Source organism: Melanerpes formicivorus, unplaced genomic scaffold, assembly GCF_026170545.1.
Source record: "Melanerpes formicivorus ecotype bairdi unplaced genomic scaffold, bMelFor1.0.p_v2 SCAF_41, whole genome shotgun sequence".
In the NCBI taxonomy this organism is placed as follows: Eukaryota; Metazoa; Chordata; class Aves; order Piciformes; family Picidae; genus Melanerpes; species Melanerpes formicivorus.
In genome coordinates, this window is record NW_027142393.1 from 1108726 (window position 1) to 1131914 (window position 23189).

General features: G+C 44.6%; 1 protein-coding gene across 2 annotated transcripts in view; it reads right to left on the bottom strand.

Moving 5' to 3' along the window:
- Window positions 1-23189, bottom strand: part of ACVR2A (activin A receptor type 2A) — an 82733-nt gene that overhangs the window by 24153 nt on the left and 35391 nt on the right. For both annotated transcript variants that reach the window (XM_068158688.1, XM_068158687.1), the window contains exons 2-4: window positions 15892-16099; window positions 12177-12286; window positions 10480-10634 (exon numbers count right to left, since the gene is read on the bottom strand). In XM_068158688.1, coding sequence (XP_068014789.1) covers window positions 10480-10634; window positions 12177-12286; window positions 15892-16099 — 473 coding nt within the window. The remainder of the gene's footprint in view (window positions 1-10479; window positions 10635-12176; window positions 12287-15891; window positions 16100-23189) is intronic.

Here is a 23189-nt window from a genome sequence, read left to right on the forward strand (position 1 = left end):
GTTGTCCGTTTGAGTGTTAGAACAGTTATGTTACTACAGAGCAATAGATAAACTCATGCAGAAAAGTAAAGGCCTAAATCGTGCCAACTTATCCCTTGCTGTGTGGCGACTCCACAGCAGAGGGCAGTGGTGCATCAGAATTCCCTGCAATTAGTGCCTAGCTGCGGGGAAGGAAAACTTTCAGTCTTGGTAAGAGCTAACCCGTATAGACCAATAGCTCATCAGAGGTTAGGTCTCTGTTAGTAATGATAATCAACACATCTCACACAACAGAGGTGCAACTAGAACAACTGGACTTGGAAACACCATAGGCAGCGTATTAGAGGGAGGTGATGATATTAAAGATGCTTTCAAACAAGTCACATGAGTTTACAGACTGGAGAAAAGCCCAAGTCCCAGAGCATGCTACTGAACTGAACACATATTTTCATGACACAGACTTCTTTGTGCTCTCTCAGCTCTTCTTCACTGAGCTGTCTTGCTGCCACCCAAGCAGAGAAGTGCTCAAACAACTTAGTTCCTCCTCCTGCACTTTTGCCTCAGCCACTTTCTCTGCCCTTGAGTTTTTGGTCAGATGGATGTTGCAAGAGCATGAAATTCAAACACTTGAAGTATTCAGCTGCCACATAACAACAATCCTCCTTTCCCTCACCCTTTGTCTTCACATCCTTCGGATGTTGCAGAGCGTAGGGCCAACAAGAGGTTGTGCTCGGTGCTCAAGAACTGCCCAGCACACACTTAGCAATAGCTAAATCATTAATTATAGAAGGGCTGAAGGCTAGATTAGTTGGGAGCCAGATTTATAAATACTGCAATAGAGCTTGCAGCCACTGACAGAGCACCAAAGAGCACTAGGGACCACAAGATCATTCCTCCTCCTCCTCTCACTGTCAGTCAGCAGACCACCAGAGACGAGGACAACACCCAGGGAGTCTGAAGCCAGGAGCTGTACAGCCTGCAAATATTTTGGAACACTTCATAACGGGGGTGGGGGGGAACCAAACCACAAGCAACCAAACAACTCAGAGTTAAAAAACCCTCAAACAAATCCTTAAAATAAGCCCTGGCTTTTCTGAGTAGCTGATCATCTTCACCTTCAAACCCATGGGCTGGAGGATCCTGGCAGATGAGAGCCGTTCCACGTGTGCTTGGAGAAACTCTGAGGGGCTGCAGCATCAACTGCACAAACCACGAGCACAGCTACTGAAAGTTCCTCCTCCAAGCCCCTCATGCTCCTCTGCCCAAAAGAGCAGCCAAGTAAAATAACAGTATTTTTCAACTGATAGGGAGCAGCTACTGAACAGCTAAGAGAAATCTCTCTGTGCTCACATTTCTGCTAACTCAAGCGGTCCAGGAACAGACAATAACTTTAAAAGCACTGCTGGTATGAAATAGTCATTCAACAACCATCTTTCCTCTGGCTGCAAAAAAATTTAGTAGCCATTTTTTCAGGCCTATTTGTTATTAAAATTCTCCAGCTGTTGAGAATTATGTAAATTCCTCAGAAATAAGGGGAGAAAAAAAGATACACCCATCCAACCTTTTTACTCTTACCATAATGAGAAACTGCAAACAAAACTCAGAGAAGTAAGAGTTGTCTCCCATAAGGGCCACAAGGATGATCAGAGGGCTGGAGCACCTCTGCTATGAGGACAGACTGAAGGAGTTGGGGCTGTTCAGTCTGCAGAAGAGAAGGCTCCCAGGTGACCTCATTGTGGCCTTCCAGTATCTGAAGGGGGCCTACAGGAAGGCTGGGGAAGGACTGCTCAGGATCTCAGGGAGTGATAGGACTAGGGGGAATGGAATGAAGCTGGAGGTGGGGAGATTCAGGCTGGAGGTGAGGAGGAAGTTCTTCACCATGAGAGTGGTGAAGCCCTGGAATGGGTTGTCCAGGGAGGTGGTCGAGGCCCTGTCCCTGGAGGTGTTTAAGCCCAGGCTGGATGAGGCTCTGGGCAGCCTGATCTAGTGTGGGGTGTCCCTGCCCATGGCAGGGGGATTGGAACTGGATGATCCTTGTGGTCCCTTCCAACCCTGACTGATACTATGTCTCTCCCTGTTCCTCCAGGGGATCAGCTCCCCCCAGACACCAATAAATTAGCCATGCATTAAATATTTCAGAGAGATTTCTGCATATTATAGACCCACCTGGCTCTAAAATCACTCTCCTTTCCTTCAGACCAGTGCCCACCACCTCAGCCTGGTAGCAGACATCCACCAGGTTAGTACACAAAGGCAAATATTTGCTTTCCTATCTCAAGAATTAATACAACTCTTAAAATAAAACCTGGAAGCAATTAGCTCCCCTCCAAAACAGCCACAATGGACATACAACTGTATAGAAACCAACTGCTTTCCTACTACTGCTGCCTGAGAGTGCCTCCAAAAGGCTTTATCAGGGGACTAGGGAAATGATTGAGATGTTTGTAACCAGTGAAACCCAAAAAAAAAAGAAAGTGTGGTTTCTTCCAAATGTGGGCTACCCACAACCATATTGTGAGCTTCAAGCATGTCACAAGAAACTTGATAAACAGGGTGCTCAAAATTGTTGTACTAGGAAGTTACTGCGCTGCTTCCTTCAGCTGTTCCTAACTAGCACCCTAAATTCAGCCCCAGTCCCTCAAATCTCTTTGGACAGCAAAACATGAAACTAATTCCTTTTTTCACTAATACCCAGTGAAATGTGTCAGTTGGATCCACTTGGGGATGTAAAAGATCACTTGGAAGACATCAATCTGAAACCTTCAGGGGAGCACATCTGGGGATGTGCAAAGTGGACTTACTCATGGAAATTAAAGCTCCTTGAAGGCAGAGAACCTGACTGCAGACTTCACCAAGCTCAGTATTTCTGCCTTCCTAGGAAGGTTCCAAAGCACTGAGACTCTAACCTACATGTGCTCTTGATAATGTAGATTATTTTGAAAATTACTATTTACACTGAATGAAAAACAGAATTGAAGTCTTCAAAGTAAATTAAATAGAGTGCTCCAAAAGCCTTCAGTGTCTCATCTGTTCTTAAATGCATGGATGCCAACATGTATGAGAGTAAGAGCTCTGCCTATGTCCAGCCTTACCATTCTTCCTGCAGCACCTTCCCAGATCCACAGGCCTTAGCCTAAAACTAAATCAACCTTTTAATCATAGAATGGTTTGGGTTGTAAGGGACCTCCAAAGGTTATCTGGTCCAACACCCCTGCAGTCAGCAGAAACAGCCTCCATTAGATCAGGTTGCCCAGAGCCTTCTTGAGCCTCACCTTGAGTATCTCCAAGGATGGGGCCTCAACTGCCTCTCTGGGAAACCTGTTCCAGTGTTCCACCATCCTCACAGTAAAGATCTTCCTCCTAACACCCAATCTAAATCTTCTCTAACTTCAAACCATTGCCCCCCATCCTATCACTGCAAGCTTTTGGAATCAGTCCCTCTGCAGCATTCTTGCAGGTCCCCTTCAGGTACTGGGAAGGTCAGTATTAGGTCTCCCCAGAGCCTTCTCATCTCCAGGCTGAACAACCCCAGCTCCCTCAGCCTGTCCTCACAGGAGAGGTGCTCCAGCCCCCTAAATATTTTCGTGGCCCTCCTCTGGACATGCTCCATCAGGTCCATGACCTTCCTGTGTTAAGGGCTCCAGAGCTGGATGTAGTACTCCAGGTAATAAGCCAGAAGAGCAAAGTTCTGGAAGCATACAGTTTACATGACAAGCTCTGCTTGAATCAAAGCAAAAGCACTGAAGTAACTTGAAGTTCACTACAGAGATACATTTGAAACTGGCTTTTAATTGTGCTTTAATTACAAAGCTCTCTTCAGGCTGCCATTCAGGATAAGTGACCCCAAACCTGGGTTTGTATTTTCTTACCTCTTGAAGATTTAAATAAATAGAGCTGCATCTATGGGTTATTTAAACTGAGACAGCTCATTCTGAAAGCAAACTGGAGCTTCAGGAAGTACTTCAAAAGAAACTTCTGGGTTTTATTCAAAACCTATCGAGATTTAGAACCCAAGTTCTGGATGTTTAGCACTGAACAAGCACACATCACTAGGTACTTGCTGCTCCATTGTTTGGCCTGAAAATTCTTCCCTCAGTTAAAGACTTCTCAAGGAACTACTTGTATTATAATAGGCCATGAATTCTCAAAGAAAGAAAACAGAGGCCCAGTCACCAGCTATTTACCTACTGCACATTAAGGACTCCTTATCTATAACAGCTTGCCAACTGCATTCTCAGCATCCCTGTGCCTGTCGGTTCTTTTCCTTCACACCACCTCACAGTACTACAGTCAAAGGACAGCACCAGACCTTTCTCCTGCACCATGCCACGGGAATCGGCTATAGAAGAAATTCTCCTTAGCCCTGCAGATACGAAGCACAGTATCAGAGAAGGTGAAATCTGCACACACCAGGCAGTCCAAAGCTTGAGATCATGCAGCTACTCCTTTTCAATCCCCAAACTGCCACTCATTATATGTTAATCATTCATTAACCACTGATATGGACCTTAACTCCTTCCTAGCCAGCCCCAAGCTCTGACTCAGTCCTTCTTTATTTCGAATCCCTCCTGTTTCTCAGCTTTCTGGTTTTTCTTTGTGGATCCATCATTTTTTTTTCCCCCATTTCATACCAGCAGCTGGCTTCTCCTCCACAGATTTTTGAAACAGTTATTAATCTTCCTAGGTTTGGAATAAGGCATTATGAAAAATCCTCTCCCTTTCTCAGCCCTCATTTTTCAAGTGTTGTAATGTTTCTATTAAAATATCTGTAACAGCAACAAGGGGGGGGGGGGGGGGGGGGGGAACTGTGACTGGAAGACAGAAATGGAAAATCCTGAGCCCTTGATTTAATTTCTTCTTCCTTCCTCAGCAGCCAACTGATTTTCCTAGCGTGACAAAGGGATAAAGAACATCCCAGACATTTTTAAGTCCACCAGGTCGATTTGTTGGTGTGCTGAAAGTTAAAGAATAAAACCCAATAAATCAAACCTTTCCCAATGCCACCCATAAAACCTTTCCTGGGAGACTGTTTACTTTTGTGTGTTTGTAAAACAAACCATTCAAGTTACACACACACACATGCTCACCAAATTCCTTGGCACAAGGCTGGAGGGTTAGACCACAGGTCTGAGGTTAAAAACTGCAGCAAAAAGCAGCCCTTCTTTTGGTTTATGTTCTTTTCCTCACTTTCCAACACAGAATTTGTTTTTTCCACTGCCACACACAGTCAGACCTGCAGTTCAGAGCATGTCTTACATCTGCCACTGCTGGAGATGGATAGTTCATCTTTATTCAGCTCATGCTGGCGACATGGACAGTGGCACTGTGTGCACCCTCAGCAAGTCTGCTGATGACACCAAGCTGTGTGGGGCAGCAGACAGGCTGGAGGGAAGGGAGGCCATCCAGAAGGACCTTGACAGGCTGGAGAGGTGGGCACAAGCCAACCTCATGAGGTTCAGTAAGAGCAAGTGCAGGGTCCTGCATCTGGGTCGAGGCAATCCCAGGCACAAATACAGGCTGGGCAGTAACTGGCTGGAAAGCAGCCCTGAGGAAAGAGACTTGGGGGTGCTGGTGGATGAGAAGCTCAACAGGAACCAGCAGTGAGCACTTGCAGCCCAGAAAGCCAACCAGATCCTGGACTGCATCAAGAGAAACACAGCCAGCAGGGCAAGGGAGGTGATTCTGCCCCTCTGCTCCACCCTGGTGAGACCACACCTGGAGTACTGTGTCCAGTTCTGGAGCCTCTATTACAGGAAGGATCTGGAGATGATGGAAGGTGTCCAGAGAAGAGGCTTGAGAGTCTTCAGGAAAAGGCACACTTAAGAACAGACTATCATGGTAGTGAATGAAACAAAAGAACAGAAAATCCCACAGCATTTATTGATGCTCAAAAAGATTGAGACCAGAGGACTGATAACATCAATACCTCATCACATCTGAGATATGCCTCAATCACCCTTAACGCTTGGCTCACATGGCATGTGATGTTGCTCCTATATACAGGACCAGTGAAGCTCATCCACATGGGGCTAAAGAAACCACACCTACCAAACAAAAAACCTCACACAAATCCCCAGCAAACCTAAACCTGCCAACTGTTTAGCACATAAAAGATTTCTGTGCTAAATACAGGCAATACTGGGTGAAATGCTTCAAGGAAGTGATATATGGCCACAAGCTGCACAGCTCTGGGTTGGTTATCAGAAGAAACTTTTTCCCTGAAAGGGTTCTCAACCACTGCAACAGGCTGCTGAGGGAGATGGCTGAATCCCTATCCCTGGAGGTGTTTGAAAAAGTCAGAGATAGGGTGCTGAGGGACACAGCTTAGCATCAGACTTCAGAGAGTTAGAAAATGGTTGGACTCAGTAATCTGAAAGATCTTCTCCAACCAAAAGGATTCTATGATTCTATTTCAGGTTAAAAGCAGAAGATGTAGTCATATTTTTCATGTGCAAACCTCCTCTCCGAAGAAGGAATGGCAACTCCTTCCTAAGGAATTCAATTCCAAGCTTGCTATTATGGACACTAAGAGGCAGCAGCAGTGGGATCTGTCCATGCCAAGTCTTTCAATTCTCTGGCTAACACCAAACAGGCCCAGAGCAGGGCTTCCTTGAGCTCAGTCATTAAAAACACCAAGCATCTTTGACCTGAGTGATTCGAAATGTTTCAGAAGCAAGCACAAAAATAGGTTATGAAGAAAAATGACATTATGTGAATCTGCAAAGCTTTTTTTTTTCCCCCCTCAACCCTCTCAACATATGACTCTGTTTTTAAAACCACCACAAAACCAAAAAAGCAACTCTGTGATCCAGTAAGATATTCATAACTTGGGCACTCAACAAAAAGTACAAGAGGTTAATGTGTCTTAGCACAGTAGGGATGGAAAATGCTTGGAGCCACAGCTCTGTGAACTGATAAAACCCAAAAGTGTTGCTTGTGTCAAGTTATGCCATAAAATAGGTTACGGTCCTATCTATCAGATGACAGAGTGGTAACACCACAGTTGCAATTAGCATTGACTGACAACTCTGGCCCAAGCTCAAGAGATGTTAAAGTTAAATGAGCAAAACATATCAACTCCTTGCCATCCACATTCATAGTTCTGCTGGGAACATTAGCAGGACGCTGCGGGGAGATCTCAGCCGCATCTCGTCAGGGAGCGAAAACCTTTGTGTGCACCGGCAGCGCTGCTTCGTTTTCAGTGTACCTGGTGCCCGTGAGTGAAAATTAACTGGGGGAGAGTAATTCTCTCTGAGAACCAGACAGGGTCAAGTATTTAAAGCAAGCATCCAGTTCTTGGTGAATGTGATCAGCCCTAAGAATAAATGTTTGCTGTCTGATTAAATCAACGATAAATAAGAAAATGAAATAGTTCCTGCAAGCCCTTTTGCATATACACAGATGTATTGAGCAAACTGCAGGCCTTAATAACTCATTTAAGAAGTTAAAGAGTGACAGATTTTATGCCATTTGACAGCTTTAACTAGACAGCACCCCACACAGTCAAGTGAGGCATGCTGCTAACAGCATAAACAAGAGGCAGAGAAGTAGGGAAGCCAGGACTAACAGAGCAGCCGGAGCAAGGACAGGTCCACCTCTGAGCCAGGACTAATGGAGCAGCAGGAGCAAAGCCAGGTCCACCTGGGAGCACTCAGCTCTGCTGTGACCATGCTGGACACATCCCTCAGGATCCCCTGAGCACTTTTGATTCAGATGCTGGCAAGTATCACCTCAGCAGCTACCTGCTCTAATAACCTCCTCAATTTCTCTACCCAAATATCTGAAAGAAAGCAGGAATCAAACACCTAAAGAGCAAAGACAAATATCTACTGCTTTCCAGTCTTAAACCAGGCTTGCAAACGAATTCTGCTTTGTGAAATTTAAAAATCATTATCTGCCCAGTCAGAGGGAAGGTAAAGTTCAGTTAATCCACGTGGCTGTGACCCGAGCTCGGGCTGTGTGGAACTGCCTGCCTGATCCGTGCACAGACCGTGAAACCATTTCACTTTCAAAAGAAAATGAAGCTGTTTGCAATTTCTCAGATGTTTGTCCTCTAGATTCCACCACAGGTTCAAAATTGTCTTCCAGCAAATTGCCTCCTTTGTCTGAACTATTCCAAACAATTTCTCTCTCTTTTGCTCTCTCATTTTTTATTTACTTATCTCTCCTAATTCTTCCCCAAGTTCTCATTCTTTGGCGTTTCTTCATTTTCATCTTTTGCATATTCCTCATCTCTCCTTTAATTTTCACTGACAGGAGGATTAATCCCAGGGCATGCTGCACCTCAGCATTCCCATTGCCTCCTGGGAATAAACTGGGTAAAATGAGATAACTTTTATCTCTCTACTCACACAGAGAAATCCCCGTTTTCTAGGGAGCATCTGCTGTGCAGCTGACCCAAGCCACTCTACCATTTGCCACAGAAAGATTTAGAAAAGAATCCATTAGCCCCCACACTTGCCTCACGCTCTAATGATTAAAAATAATATCAAATATATTAATTGCAGAAGTACTTAAATGTTTGTTTGGGGGTTGTAAAAAAATCGCTCGTGCTTTCCCCTCTTCTCCTGCCTCCTCTGCCTCCCCTTCCAGTCAGCTCCCAGCAAACAGAAAGTGGGAAACATTGCTCTGTTGCAGATGGGAGAATATTCATCCACCCCATTTCCATAAGGATTTCATTTCTTGTTTCGAGCAGAAGTAGCTTTTCCTGCCTTTCCACATCAAACCCTAATGCCTATTCACCACAAGATAAGAAAGCGTTATTACACCATAACGAGCTCAAGCGCCAACGTATACTTATCCCAACAGATAGCATCTGAGCCTTCACAAAACAGGTCATTACCCTATTTATTAAAAATCTGTGACGTGTCCACTCCTGTACCAAACATAAACCATGCAAGAAGAGAGCTGCAATGGAAAGGAGGCACAATATCAGCACCCAGGTTGGTGATCTCGCACGCATTTAGCATTTGCTTCCTTTTCGGTCATTTTGTCCCCTATTTGTTTTGGCTTTTTTTCTGTCTAGAAAGGAAATCACTTGCTGCAGTTACTCACACAACGAGGAGTTCTGAATTTGATCTTACAGTGCAGGCTTCTAGGTTGCTGCAAAATCCCAAATACATAAAAAACTCCGAGATGGATGAAATAATTATGCTAACAGATTGCCTGAAGTTTGAGGATCTGCAATACTTTCTGCAAGGACAGGAAACATACTTTTTTCCTCTAAATTATGTTCTATTCATTTGGCAAGAACATATGCTCACTGCCTCCCCTCAAATTTTACTTATCTATTACTATGAAACTGAAACCAAAACCATTTTATCAGCCACAAGCAATACTGCTTCCTGGAACAGCCCTGCAGCCACGCAGTGACACCAAAGGTATCCCGGAAGCTGGAAGAACAAACACCTGTAAATCCTTTTTAAATGCAGTCCTACCAAAACCAACAACTGTTTGAAATTGTTTTAATCATAAATAAACCACATCATCACTCCATGCAAGGCAATGCATTCTGAGTGGTCACTGCACTGAGTTAGGAAACTGAAGCTCAGTTCCTAAGGTCTGTGGGACCTGGGCATGTTGTCGTCTTCATTTTCACCACCACATTTTGTTCCGCTCCTTTCCTACCTCAGTGCAAAGAGTTTGTCATCTTAACTCTTTTCATAGAAGCCCTCTAATCTCAATTAAATCTCTAGACATCACTGAAGGAAGAGTGATTCCAGTATTAACATGAATTGCACCTACAGGATCAGGAGGAGCTTGAGAACAGGAGGAACCAGCCACATTCAGGTTTGGTTTTGATGCAACACAGCCGATTTCAAATCTGGGGGCCACAACCTCACAATATTTTGTAAGTACAACACCAACACTGCTTAAACTGAAACATTTTAAGACAAAACACAAAATACATAAACAAGGAACAGGAAAAAAAATGAGGCCACCAGCTGAGCTAAGCCCTAGAACTATGCTTCAACAGGAGATTTTCTTTACATCCCTTTTAACTGGTACCTGCTCCCAGTTCTATGCCTTTTAATAGCTAAGCTTCTACTAGCTCCTGGTTTCTATTCACTGCAGATTGCCATCATGAACTGGCATCTCTCCATTTTCATCATCATCTAAGCACTATATAAAGCTCAACCTGAGCACACAACTTTCAGACAGCTAGTCCTTTTAACTAGGTGGGAATACAAACTTCCCATAGCTGTCCAACAATGCTGCACCTTCACCAACTGATGCTTTACATTTTGCTTCTCCTCCCACACACATGAGTAAAAACATTAAGCAGTTGTTCACACATTCATCAAATACCAGTTAAGGGAGATAAGGCTATTTAAGTGAAGCTTCATCTTTCTCCTCTTCCACCTAGGAGGCATCAGCACCTCTAAACCAGGAACGCAATAGAAGACTTAGCCACATGACAGATGACCACCCTGTTCTTGCCCCTTCAGAACATGGTTTTCCTAGTCCAAAAAACCCCAAATCATAAATGAAGCAACTTACTTGGGTTGGAACAAGTACTGGAGGATATGCCAGCTTGTGGTGTCTGTACATCCAAAAGGAGAAGAGCACGATCACTGCAATTCCCATTATAGGCACCAATGAATACAGCAAGGTATTGAACAGAGGTGGCTTAGGTGTAACAGGATTGGAAGTTGCTGAAGGGAAAAAAAAAGAGAAAAGAAAGAGCTTTCAGAAAACAAAAATCATCCAGTGCTTTTAGTGGCTAGTGTCCTGATTTTCTAAACCAAGTTGACAACAGCTGATTAAGTTTTGTACTCAAATACAAAGAGACATTTAAAAGGCAGCATTTTGGAGAGCACAGAAATAACTTTAATCCCCATAATTCACACACCAGCACGTGACTGTTTTGTACTTCTAAGCTCTGCCTACCCAAAGCACATCAGAGGTGTTTGTATGTTACAGAGATTGCAAGAATGCTGTGAAAGAAGAATCAATAGAGAGATTTATTCTTTGGCACATAGAGCATAGGATGTCATTATCAGTCGAAGGGGGCAGAAATAACCTGCCAACATTTCTATGCACTGGAAGTGATGAAGGTAAAAATCTCTCTAGCTGAAGACACTTCCATACAACCTCCAGAAAGGCTCTGGAGAATTTAATAGAATAGAATAAACCAGGTTGGAAGAGACCTTCAAGATCATCGTGTCCAACCTATCAACCAATCCAGCCCACCTAAACAACTAACCCATGGCACCAAGCACCCCAGCAAGTCTCCTCCTGAACACCTCCAGTGATGGGGACTCCACCACCTCCCCAGGCAGCCCACTCCAATGGGCAATGACTCTCTGTATAGAACTTCTTCCTAACATCCAGCCTACTTGCTCCTGAAGCAGCTGGTACAGACCCTTGCAGCCAAAGAGGTTTCATGCATTTGAAGAAGGTCAATGACTGCCTCAGCAGCATCACCCACAAAAATGACAAGAGTACCTCTTGGGTCAACCAAAGCTATTTTCATCTCATAGAAAATGTTATTCAATTTCATAAACAACTTCCTCTGGCTATTTGGTACACAAGACACTTGCTGTTTTCAGTTCAGTTATTAACATTATTCAGTTTTCCAGCAAAGATTAGATTCTTGGCTGGAAGATGATATGCAAGAATAATCAAATCATCTTTTAGCTATTGGTTTTTAAAACAATTATTGGTTAAGCCTGGCAATGTGATTTTCCTTGTAACCTGGGAGGAAATTTTCCATCCCCTTTATAAAAGGTTAGTGTGTCAATTTAGAAAGAAATTCAAAGGTCCAATTAAAGAAATAGTGAAAGCATTGTTTCAAAAGGAAGAGCATCCATGGGCTGGCTCAGGCACAGAAGGGTGACCTGGCTTTTAGCACAAGGATTTATAGATAGAATTTTACCTAAGGTAAGATTTGAGAATGCCTTCTGTATCTTAAGAGCCAATTATGTGGGATTGTCCTTCCTTCTCACCCTTAGAAAAGAGCTGAAGTATCTTTTATCTATTCAAATTACTTCTAGTACAGAGACATTCCAAAAATGGGAGAAATGAACTGGCCATTTAGTAGGTTCTCTTCATGTGAGCACACAGAGTGCACTATCACATGGGGATCAGAAACCTTCTGGCAGCAAAACCTGACACCACCACCTCGAAAACATGCATAAAATGAAGTATTTCTGAACTCTAAGCAGCTCCCTCAGCAATGTGTGGGGCTGACTTACGTTGTGTGACCTCCATCTCCGGAAAGTAGAAGAAGCGTTCATTGCACATGTTGCCTTCACAACAACAGAAGAAGACCTCAGGGCTGTCCTTCTTCTCTATGCAGTCATTTCTAGTGAAGATAATAATAATTAAACCATTAATAATCTTAAATTGGGCTGGGTGTTTTGGTTTTTGTTTGTTCAAGAGAAAGCACATGCTCATCTCCAAAGTTTGAAGTGAACTTCATTATATCATCCAGGATAATTTAGTATCACAGTATCATTCAGGGTTGGAAGGGACCACAAGGATCATCTAGTTCCAACCCCCCTGCCATGGGCAGGGACACCTCACACTAGATCAGGCTCAGATTTAGCACTCAAGAGTTAAATCACAGAATCACCAAGTTTGGAAGAGACCTCAAAGATCATCAAGTCCAATCTGTCATCACAGACCCCATGACTAAACCATGGCACCAAGTGCCACATCCAATCCCCTCTTGAACACCTCCAGGGATCTGAAGGAACAGAAGTGTTTGCTGTTTTACATGGCAATGAAGTATCATTTAAACTCAGCAAGCACATTTGTGCTATTTTTAAGGCAAAAACCACCAACAGGATACTGAAGTACAGATCATGATCTGAATAGGATACACAAATGATCCAATGCCTAGAGTTTAACTATAAGCTCATACTGCAAGCCTGCATGGGTTGGAAACCAGAAGTCCTAAATTTTCTTTTTAAAGGAGAAAAAGTATTAAATTTCTACAATTCCCCCTGCCTGCACTATGTTCAGGGACAGGGTTGATTTCACTCACTGCATTAACTGCAGGAAAGGAGTTCTGGAAACAAGCAAGCTGAAACTAGTTAAGTGAGGAAACAAAACAGGTGTCAGGTAGAAGAGCACTGGAGATCAGAAAGAATTTGACAATCCTGCAGGAATAGTTCATAGAATCACAGAATGGTTTGAATTGGAAGAGACCTTGAAGATGATCTAGATTCAACCCCACTGCCATGAGCAGGGACGCCTCCCACTAAGAGCAGGTTGCTCAGGGCTATATTCAATCTGGGCTTTATCGTTTACAGGCTTGGAACCTCCACAACTTGCTGGGCAACCTGATCCAGTGCCTCACCACCCTTCATGGAGAAAAATTTCTCCTTGATATCTCACCTAAATCCAGCTTCTTCCTGCTCATTACCCCTCACCCTGTCACTCCATGCCTTTCTCAAACGTCCCTTTCCAGCTCTCCTGTAGCCCACTTCAAACACTGGAAGGCTGCTAAGTGAGGATTTTAAATACAGCTGAAGGTTGTCACAAGCTTTAGGTTCCTCTTCAGAAAATGAGGTTTATTTTACAGACCTAGCTATGACAACTGCACTGCAACTTCCACCAAGTATTGTTCTTTAATGCTCTTCATCTGCTAATGTTTGGAGTTGACCACACTGTAACTCCTCATTTAATAAATCACTGTTCACTCCCAGAGATAATTTTTAGTCTAAAGGATATTTACAAAACACAGCAGCACACATTCTTATGACAAAGCAGTTAATATAGCCTCAGAGCTCCCAAGTTGTCAGCTATTTCTTCATTGTCCTTCCTACATTTTATTCCTTCTCACAGATTGTTTTCTTGGCTAGGAATAATGTAGCTCTGTTTTTTCAGGCTGTTTAAAGATACATGTGGAACTACCAGAGTAACAGTGCTGAAGAACCTAATTCCACTTTGAAATTGGCAAACATAGTCACATCCTAAAAGCCCTTTTTTTGTGGCACTCTTCTAGAGTAGAGACCAGAGAGTAGAGAACAGAATAGACCAGAGAGTAGAGAACAGAATAGACCAGAGAGTAGAGAACAGAATAGACCAGAGAGTAGAGAACAGAATAGACCAGAGAGTAGAGAACAGAATAGACCAGAGAGTAGAGAACAGAATAGACCAGAGAGTAGAGAACAGAATAGACCAGAGAGTAGAGAACAGAATAGACCAGAGAGTAGAGAACAGAATAGACCAGAGAGTAGAGAACAGAATAGACCAGAGAGTAGAGAACAGAATAGACCAGAGAGTAGAGAACAGAATAGACCTTCAAGCCTGACATTTAGCAGAAATAAACATACTTCAGAAGCTGCAAACAATTCCACTTCTGCAGAGCTACAACTAAGAATGGATCAAAACCCACCGAAGTAGGGGTTTTGCATCCTGAATGAGTGAAGAGTTACTAGATACTAGTAAAAACAAATCTGATTTCTGTAAGTGTCCTTCTTCTAGCATAGCAGAATTCCAGTCATGCTGTGCAAACAGCTTTGCTGGTTATTTGTCAAACAGCTAAATCAGAACTGTTCACCTCAGCCTTAAAGGAGAAAACATCCTAGTGTGTGGGGAAAACCTGATTTGGCAGAAATGAATGTAAGGATTTCTTCTGCTCATTAAACATGTAAGAAAGAAACCCAGAAAGATTTCGAAGATGTTGCTAAAAATAGTATCTAAAAATACTTTAAGGAAGATTTATTGTGTGTTTTTTGTTTGGAAAGGTAGAGAATCAAGAAAATAATTGGGTTTGGACAATTAAAAACTTGGTGCAGTACTTGAAAGAAGCAGAATATCATTGCTTAAGAGAGTCATGACCTTTATTCAGTCAGCATCTAACAAACCCCAAGTCCTGCTGTTACTGCTCATGGGTACTTGCTAGACCATCTGTTATAAAAAAACTGACTGGAATTTTAGACTATTCCATCTCTCTTAAAGCTGCCACCGAGGTGAGCTTTTAAATAGACTGGGAAAAGATTTCTCTGAAGAGCAGATACAAAAATGCTGACTTCCATGTTCCAAAGGCTTGGGAGAAGCGAGCTACAGAACTGTGCAGCCTGGTTTCAATAACTGCTTTTGCACGGTTTAGTAACAAGTCATTAGAAAAATTTATTATTAAGGGTCTAAAAGTAAGAATCTAATAGACACCTGGGTTTTAATATGTGGTTGAAGTGCTGGCTTTCCTACTGCAAAGGCTTTGGAGAAGCGAGCTACAGAACTGTGCGTTCTGGTTTCCATAACTGCGTTTGTACTGCTTGGCAATTTCAAGTCACTAGGAAAATCTATTTTGAATGGTCTAAACAGGGGGTTTAATATATGGTGAGTAAATAAGAGAAGTGAAAACATGCTGTTCTGCAAGATAGAATCACTAAGGTTGGAAAAGACCTCAGAGGTTATCAAGTCCAACCTGTCACCCAACACCTCATGCCTAACCCAACCATGGCTCCAAGTGCCCCATCAAATCCCCTCTTGAACACCTCCAGGGATGGGGACTCCACCACCTCCCTGGGCAGCACATTCCAATGGCCAATCTCTCTTGCTGGGAAGAACTTCTTCCTACCATCCAGCCTAAACCTCCCCTGGCACAGCTTGAGACTGTGTCCTCTTGTTCTGGTGCTGGTTGCCTGGGAGAAGAGACCAGCCCCCACCTGGCTACAACCTCCCTTCAGGGAGTTGTAGACAGCAAGAAGGTCAACCCTGAGCATCCTCTTCTCCAGGCTAAAGCACTGGAATAGAATCAGGACCCTGAACACAGGCAAGTAAGCAGAAAAATAAGCATGTGTCATGTGTGCCTGCACCTAAAAGGCTAACTATTGACATAACTATGCTCTTTTCTCTCAAGTCCTGTTTGCAGAGGGGAGGAACCAAACTCGTGGGCAAGCAAAATGGTGTAAAAAACACAAATGTATTTAAAACACACAGGGGAAACTCACTCACCTGTCATAACAATTGATGTCATCTAGCCAGCACCCTTGCTTCACAATTTCAATTGATCCAGAAATATTCTTCCACGTAGCAAAACAGTGTCGCCTTTTATCTTTATCACCGTAGCAAGGCTCGATACCGCTGCGGTTTGTTTTATCTTTCTCCCAGTTAGCGTTGTAGTAGATGCACTCCTGTGTTTCTGATCTGCCAAGGATGGCACCTTTGGGGGAACAACAAATGGATCACAATTAAAGGGCATTCTGAAGGATGAGATGTGTCACGCAGAGTACAACAGCACGCAGCACCTGCAGCAGTTTGCCCCCATAGGAAGTTCACGGGCAGAAGCGTTGAAATGCAACACAAAAGGCTTCAGTCAAACAGTGACTTGGGGTATTTCTTCTGATCTTTGGAAGTTAAGAGCAAGTCATGACAATACTTTTCATACAATAGTTTAGACTGGCAGTGACCTTTGAGATCATCTACTCCACCCTCCCAACCATGGGCAGGGACACCTCTCAACTAGGCTTGGATGCTCAAGGCTTCATCCAACCTGGCCTTTAACACCTCCAGGGCCAAGGCATCCACAACCTCCCTGGACAGCCTATTCCAGAGTCTCACCACCCTCACACTGAAGAACTTTTTCCTAAGACCCTGCTCTCCCACAGCTTAAACCATTCCCCCTTGTCCTATGAAAATTGCCTCTCTGTCCTTCCTGTAGGGTTCCCCAGATACTGGAAGGCAGCAAAAAACTTCTACAGTGAAAGAGTTCTCAAAGAGTGGACCAGGCTGCCCAGGGAACTGCTTGAACTGCTGTAAAGTGTACTTAAAAGCTGTCCACATATAAGATTCCCCCAGAGTCTTCTCTTCTCCAAGCTGGACAACTGCAGCTCCCTCAGCCTATCCTCATAGCAAAAGTGCTCCAGCCCTCTTTGTGGCCCTCCTCTGGACTCACTCTGCAGTTCTATCTCCTTCTTATGATGGGGATTGCTATTCCTTGAATATCAACAGCAGGGAAAATTGAAACTACTGAATAGTAAAGATTGGGTAATTAGCCAAAGAAGTTTGAGCCAGTAGAATTTACCAAGGAGGAGGTTTGTGCCTTGTCAGATGTGCCCAAAACGCAGCCAGTACAGCTCATAAACCCACCCGCAACTGATAAACTCACTTAACCCATCAACGTCTTTTCCCCCAGCTTTCACCTGGGCTGCAGCTTCTGAACACAAAGCACTGAAGTATGAGAGACACTTTGCTGAAATGGTATCTTCTGTGTCATTCTGATTTGCCAAGTGAGCAACTGGAACTGAGACCGAGAGGTGTGAGGCAGCAGTCCCTAATCTCCAGGGACAGCACTGGGTTGTTGCTGCATGGTTCAACCCACTCAATCAGCCGTAACACAGAGGATGTTTGATCTTTGCAGTGACTCCATAACCAAGTGCTCCTACTTTCTGAAGGCCCAGGGCCATGCCTCCCCATCCTACGCCATGCCCAACCTAGAGGTCTTTTCCAACCAAAATGATTCTCTGACTCTTATGATTCTAATCCTAAGGGGTGTTTGGAGGCCAAAGCACTGATGCAGTCTCTGCTAAACATGCTGGTGACCCAGAATGGCCTGGCACACTAACTCATCTACCCTGCTAGCAGGTGACTCTTTTTTTTTTGCTTTGTTTGTCCTCTCATTATTCTTAAAGAGAAAGGATTCTTTTGCATTTCATTGTCTTTAAAACATGTAACTTAACTCTTTCATGAATGCCTACTGACAACACACGACAAAACCCAACCAAGATGAACAGATTGAGTTGAGGCACCTCAAAGTGGAGCTAATTTCACAGTTTTAATAGGATGCAAGACACCAAGATGGTTTCTGCAAAGGTAAGAGCTTCACAAATTCATAGAATGGTTTAGGTTGGAAGGGACCTTGAAGATACCTAGCTCTAAACCCCCTGCCATGGGCAGGGTCACCTTCCACTAGACCAGGTTGCTCAAGGCCTCACCCAGCCTGGCCTTGAACACCTCCAGAGACAGGACATCGACAACCTCCCTGGGCAACCTGTTCCAGTGTCTCATCACCCTCACTGGAAAGAAATTCTTCCTAATCTCCTGTCCAAATCTGCCCTTCTCAAGATCAAATCCATTCCCTCTCAACCCTAGCAGTACAAGCCCTTGTAACAAGTCCCTTCCCAGCCTTCTTGTATGCCCCTTCAGGTACTGGAAGGCTGCTCTAAGGTCTCCCTGGAGCCTTCTCTTCTTCCTGCTGAACAGCCCAACTCTCTCAGCCTGTCCACACAGGGTAGGTTCTCAAGACCTCTAATCATCTTCATGGCCTGCTCTGGACCTGCTCCACCAGCTCCATGTCCCTCTTATGATGGGGGCAGAAGGATAGTTAGGGTGCAAAATGATTAATAAAAGTTCTGGGAGGAAGGAAATCACTGGCTTTTACTCCTGATTTTGTCTTGTCAAACACTGCCAAGAGTGTGCAGCTAATCTCCATTCACGTTTCATCATTTAACATGTCATTAAAACATTAGAAAACAGAGAGGGAGACAGAAGAGCTGGAGAGTCAGAGGACTCCTTCCAAAATCAAGGAAGGGTCAGCAGGATGACAAAAGCACCTTTACTTTGCCTGTGCACCCATCTGGTATTTTCTAAAGAGATAATTACATCAGGCACCACACATATGATCAGATCTAAACAGAGAAAGTCTTCCACACCTATTTACCTGCAACATGAGAGTGGTGAAACCCTGGAATGGGTTGTCCAGGGAGGTGGTTGAGGCCCCATCCCTGGAGGTGTTTAAGCCCAGGCTGGATGAGGCTGTGGCCAGGCTGATCTAGTGTGGGGTGTCCCTGCCCATGGTAGGGGGGTTGGATCTAGATGATCCTTGTGGTCCCTTCCAACCCTGACTGATACTATGATACCACTGCTTACTTCCTTAATTCAGATCTATTCCCAATAATTTTTATATGCTTTACAGCCATATCCATAGCTCTCATTCTCCTACACGTGGGGATAACAAGCAGAGCAGCTGTAGCCTTGACTTTGTGGGATGAAATCTTTGTCACCCAGGCACTCTACCCAACAGCAGTAGGAGGTGGGGGTCGAGGTGACTGCTAGAGGCTTCCATCACTTCACACCTCCTCAAACACACAGCCAACAGTAAGGTGATTTTCTTACTAAGCAGACCCTCAAAAAGAGGTCCAGGGAACAGAGAAGTTGCACATCTCAGGGCGATAAGGAGGAGTTGAGGCTGAAGGTTGCTGCAGCCCTGGGAAGGCAGAGCGCAGGATGTCAGAGCGGAGCCGCAGCGCTGCCCTAGCTGGGCATCCCACATCCCCACCTTCGGAAACTTCTGACTCTGACGCAGTCCCAAAATAGGCAGAGGATGCTGCTTAGGCTTTTTGGGACTGAGCCTGGCTGTTCAATGGGAGAAGGGCACTAGCCAGCTGGTAACACTGCGAGATGCAGCATGGTAACCATTATATTCTTTGTGCTGCGATGGCCTGACCTTTACAACTCCCAGCTATGGCAAGAAACAGATGAGGCAACAGATTGAACAATTTGGTTCTGTCAGTGCAATAAAGCAGAAGTCCTGGATTTATCTCATAAGTGCCATTCCTCCTCTTCTCCTGCCAAGCCTTGCTTTGAAGGACCATAGACAAGCTGGATTTGATGAAATGGTGAAAATACCACCAAATTAACTTTGCACAACTACTCTCCTTCCACACGTCTTCACCGCAGGCAGGCTTTCTTATTCATTAGTGTTTGGAAAGAGCTCAACAACCCAACTGTCAGTGATCACAGTGCTCTCCTGGTGACTTCCCATCTAGCAGTAATACCTCTGCTAGGGGCTGAACAGGCACTTACAATAGGTCTGGCCAGACTACACTGACACACAGACATAACAAGACAGTCTTGGATTCATCTTTGAATGCTGAAAAGCAGGACCATGGTGGATGCAAGGGAAGAAGAAAAGGGGAGCCAGACGAAGGAGGCAGCCCTCAGCCCACTGCACAGAGGAAGCACCTGCTTACAAGTGGCTCTGCCACCCCCTCCACAAGCATCAACATCTTTGAGGAGAAGGGCAGGTGGCATCTACAAGGGCAAAATTTGTCTGGGTCTCAGTTTAGGCACAGTGTCTCTCTCATGAACCTCCTGTACCTATTTGAGTGCTGGCATACTGTTTTCACATGAAACTGCCACATCCTTGGGAAATCTATTAATCCCAAAAGGCAAAATGAGAAAAGCCATGAGCAAAGAACAGGAGCAGCCCATGGATTGAATTTACAAGTCTGAAAGCTTCTGAGAGGAAAACACATTAAAAGAGCAAGGAACATTCAGGTATGTAATGGAGTTTAGTTCTGGCACATTAAGACAGATGACATTTAATACATGCTGTTATCATATTGCAGTCAGTGTGCTGCTCTACCACTGTACATTTGTGTCCATCCACAACAGCTGCAGCAAGGAAAGCAAAGCAGCATTTGCTGGTGACCTCCTGAACTGCTGCTAATACAGGATACGCTCTAATTGTCAGCAGGACAGAAAGCAATTTTATTAGGGGGCACTGTGCAGTCTGGAAAACCTCACCTCAGGAGGAACTAGAGGGAAGGCCTGGCTACCAGTTTTCCAAGCAGAAAGACTATATGAAACCCTGAAAAAACCCCAGTCATCCAGCCTTTTGAAAATTATCATCATAGTATCAGTCAGTGTTGGAAGGGACCACAAGGATCATCTAGTTCCAACCCCCCTGCCATGGGCAGGGACACCCCACACTAGATCAGGCTGGACAGAGCCTCATCCAGCCTGGGCTTAAACACCTCCCTGGACAACCCATTCCAGTGCTTCACTACTCTCATGGGGAAGAACTTCCTCCTCACCTCCAGCCTGAATCTCCCCACCTCCAGCTTCATTCCATTCCCCCTAGTCCTATCACTACCTGAGATCCTGAGCAGTCCCTCCCCAGCCTTCCTGTAGGCCCCCTTCAGATCCTGGAAGGCCACAATGAGGTCACCTGGGAGCCTTCCCTTCTCCAGACTGAACAGCCCCAACTCCTTCAGTCTGTCCTCATTATTGTTATTTAAAAAGGACCAAGTAATGAAATCTATGCATAGTTACTAAGGAGAACTACACTAAGCTTTTAATTAGAAAGGGATGACTGGAAAAAGATACTGGATGAATCAGGAATTCTCCATTGCAGATACCACTACATTATACCTAGAGGGGGAAAAAAAGAGGGAGAAAGCTCTGGGAGTTTATCATCTAGCTTTATTTAATGAACTGTGCAACACAACCGTGTGGGGCTGTAATGTGACACTGTTAAGAGCAAGTCATGATCAGCTCCCTCATTTCCTGACAGGACCTCAAAAGAGAGACATTCCAACCACCCCCCCTCCACCTCATGTCCTGCTCCCATCCCCAAATACTGCTTTTGCAGCAGACTTGGTTGGTGTCACCATGTAAAGACAAAAAGCCTTCCAGCCAAAGGGAAGATGGATCTGTGATTCCTTGCTGGTTCAGGAAATAGCTATGCTGAGGGAGCTGCAGTTGTCCAGCCTGAAGAAGAGAAGACTCTGGGGGGATCTTAGAGCTGCCTTCCAATAGCTGAAGGGATCCCACAGGAAGACATCAGAGGGACTTTTCATAAGGGTGTCTAGAGACAGGACAAGGAATGGCTTAAACCATTGCCACTAAGGGAGAGTAGGGTTAGAGTACAGCTCAGGAAGAAGTTCTTCAATACAAGGGTGGTTCTGGGTTCAGGGAGGTACTGGATGCCTCCTCCTCAGGGGTGTTCAAGGCCAGACTGGACGAGGCCTTGAGGAACCAAGTGTACCTGAGAGGTGTCCCTGCCCATAGCTGGGAAGTTGGAGTAGATGATGTCTGAGGTCCCTTCCAATCTAAGCCATTCTAGGATTCTATGTCTTGCAGCACCAGAACTCCAGACAACTTTTCCATCTAATATGTTTCCAAGATGCAAACAGCAACACTGAAGTCTGGCAAGAGTAATCCCATCTGTGTTTCATGGCTGCACAACCTCCCCAGACAAGCCCATTAGGCTGCAATTGAACTTGATTCTATCCTAAGCACAGTACTGGTAACAATTCCTGTGCAGGAACACTCCTGTGATAGACAAGGACCTTTTATTGCTGTTCCTCAGACAGCACAGTGTATGAAAGAAGAGGTGAAGTTCAGTCTGGCAGCTACCTATAGATATAGTAAAAAGGTTACTTCAATAGTTTTATGCCTGAGATAAATTTGAACTCATTCTGAGCATTTAAACCCATAAAGATAGGAAGGAATAGAGTGGTTTATTACATGAGTTGAGCAGAATGGCCTCAAATACCCACAGGGTCCAGACATTGTGAGCTACTTAAACAGAGCAGCCTGCTCACTGAAGGTCTGAATTGTAACACGCTGCTCCAGAGGAACAGCAAAGCACAGAAGATGCAGGAGAAATAGAAAGAGCATGGTGAAACAACTCCAGTTACTGCACAGGAGTCTTTTTCAAGGGCTTGTCTACAGACCCTACTCTGTTCCCAGAGTGATCTCACACACACTTTCTAGGCCCACAAACACACCAGGAACAGTTACAAACACTACTGAGAGACCCAGCTTTGATCTTTCCGCCAGCAGGAAGCAGGTTTTACCACTCTGTATTTCTTCTGATAACACCCAGGGGAATGGTTCTCCACAACAAATAAAGAGGGTATTTCCAACCTAATAAAGCAAACTGAGTTGCAACAGAAAGGACCTTTCTGCCCTCCTCCTACATGCCAGTACGTCCCAACATGTAGTTTGTTCTCCTGAGACAAGCTGTGTTCTCACTGCTCTTGTTGCTTGCAGAAGAGGGCTGCACTTCACAGAAACTGAGCCAAAGGACATTCATTAAGTCCAAAGACAACAGCAATTAACTTAAGCAGCACAAGAATTAGGAAGAAGATAAACAAGACAGTAAGGTCACCTGAACTGCTGTCACAGTGTCTTACAGAGAAGAGCTGGATCTCTTCGATACAGAATGCACTGCCTTGGAAAGGACCCTCAAAAGTCACCTTGCCAACCACCCTGCAGTCAGCAGAGACATCACCAACTAGATCAGGTTGCTCAGAGCCCCATCAAGCTTGACCTTGAATGTCTCCAGGAATGGGGCCTTCCCATATCCCTAGGCAACCTGTTCCAGTGTTTCCATCACCCTTATTGTGAAGGGCTTCCTTCTTATGCCCAACCTAAATCTACTCTGCTCCAGTTTCAAACCATTGCCCCTAGTCCTACCACTGCAAGTCCTTCTAAAGGGTCCTTGCCAATCCTTCCTCTGGGTC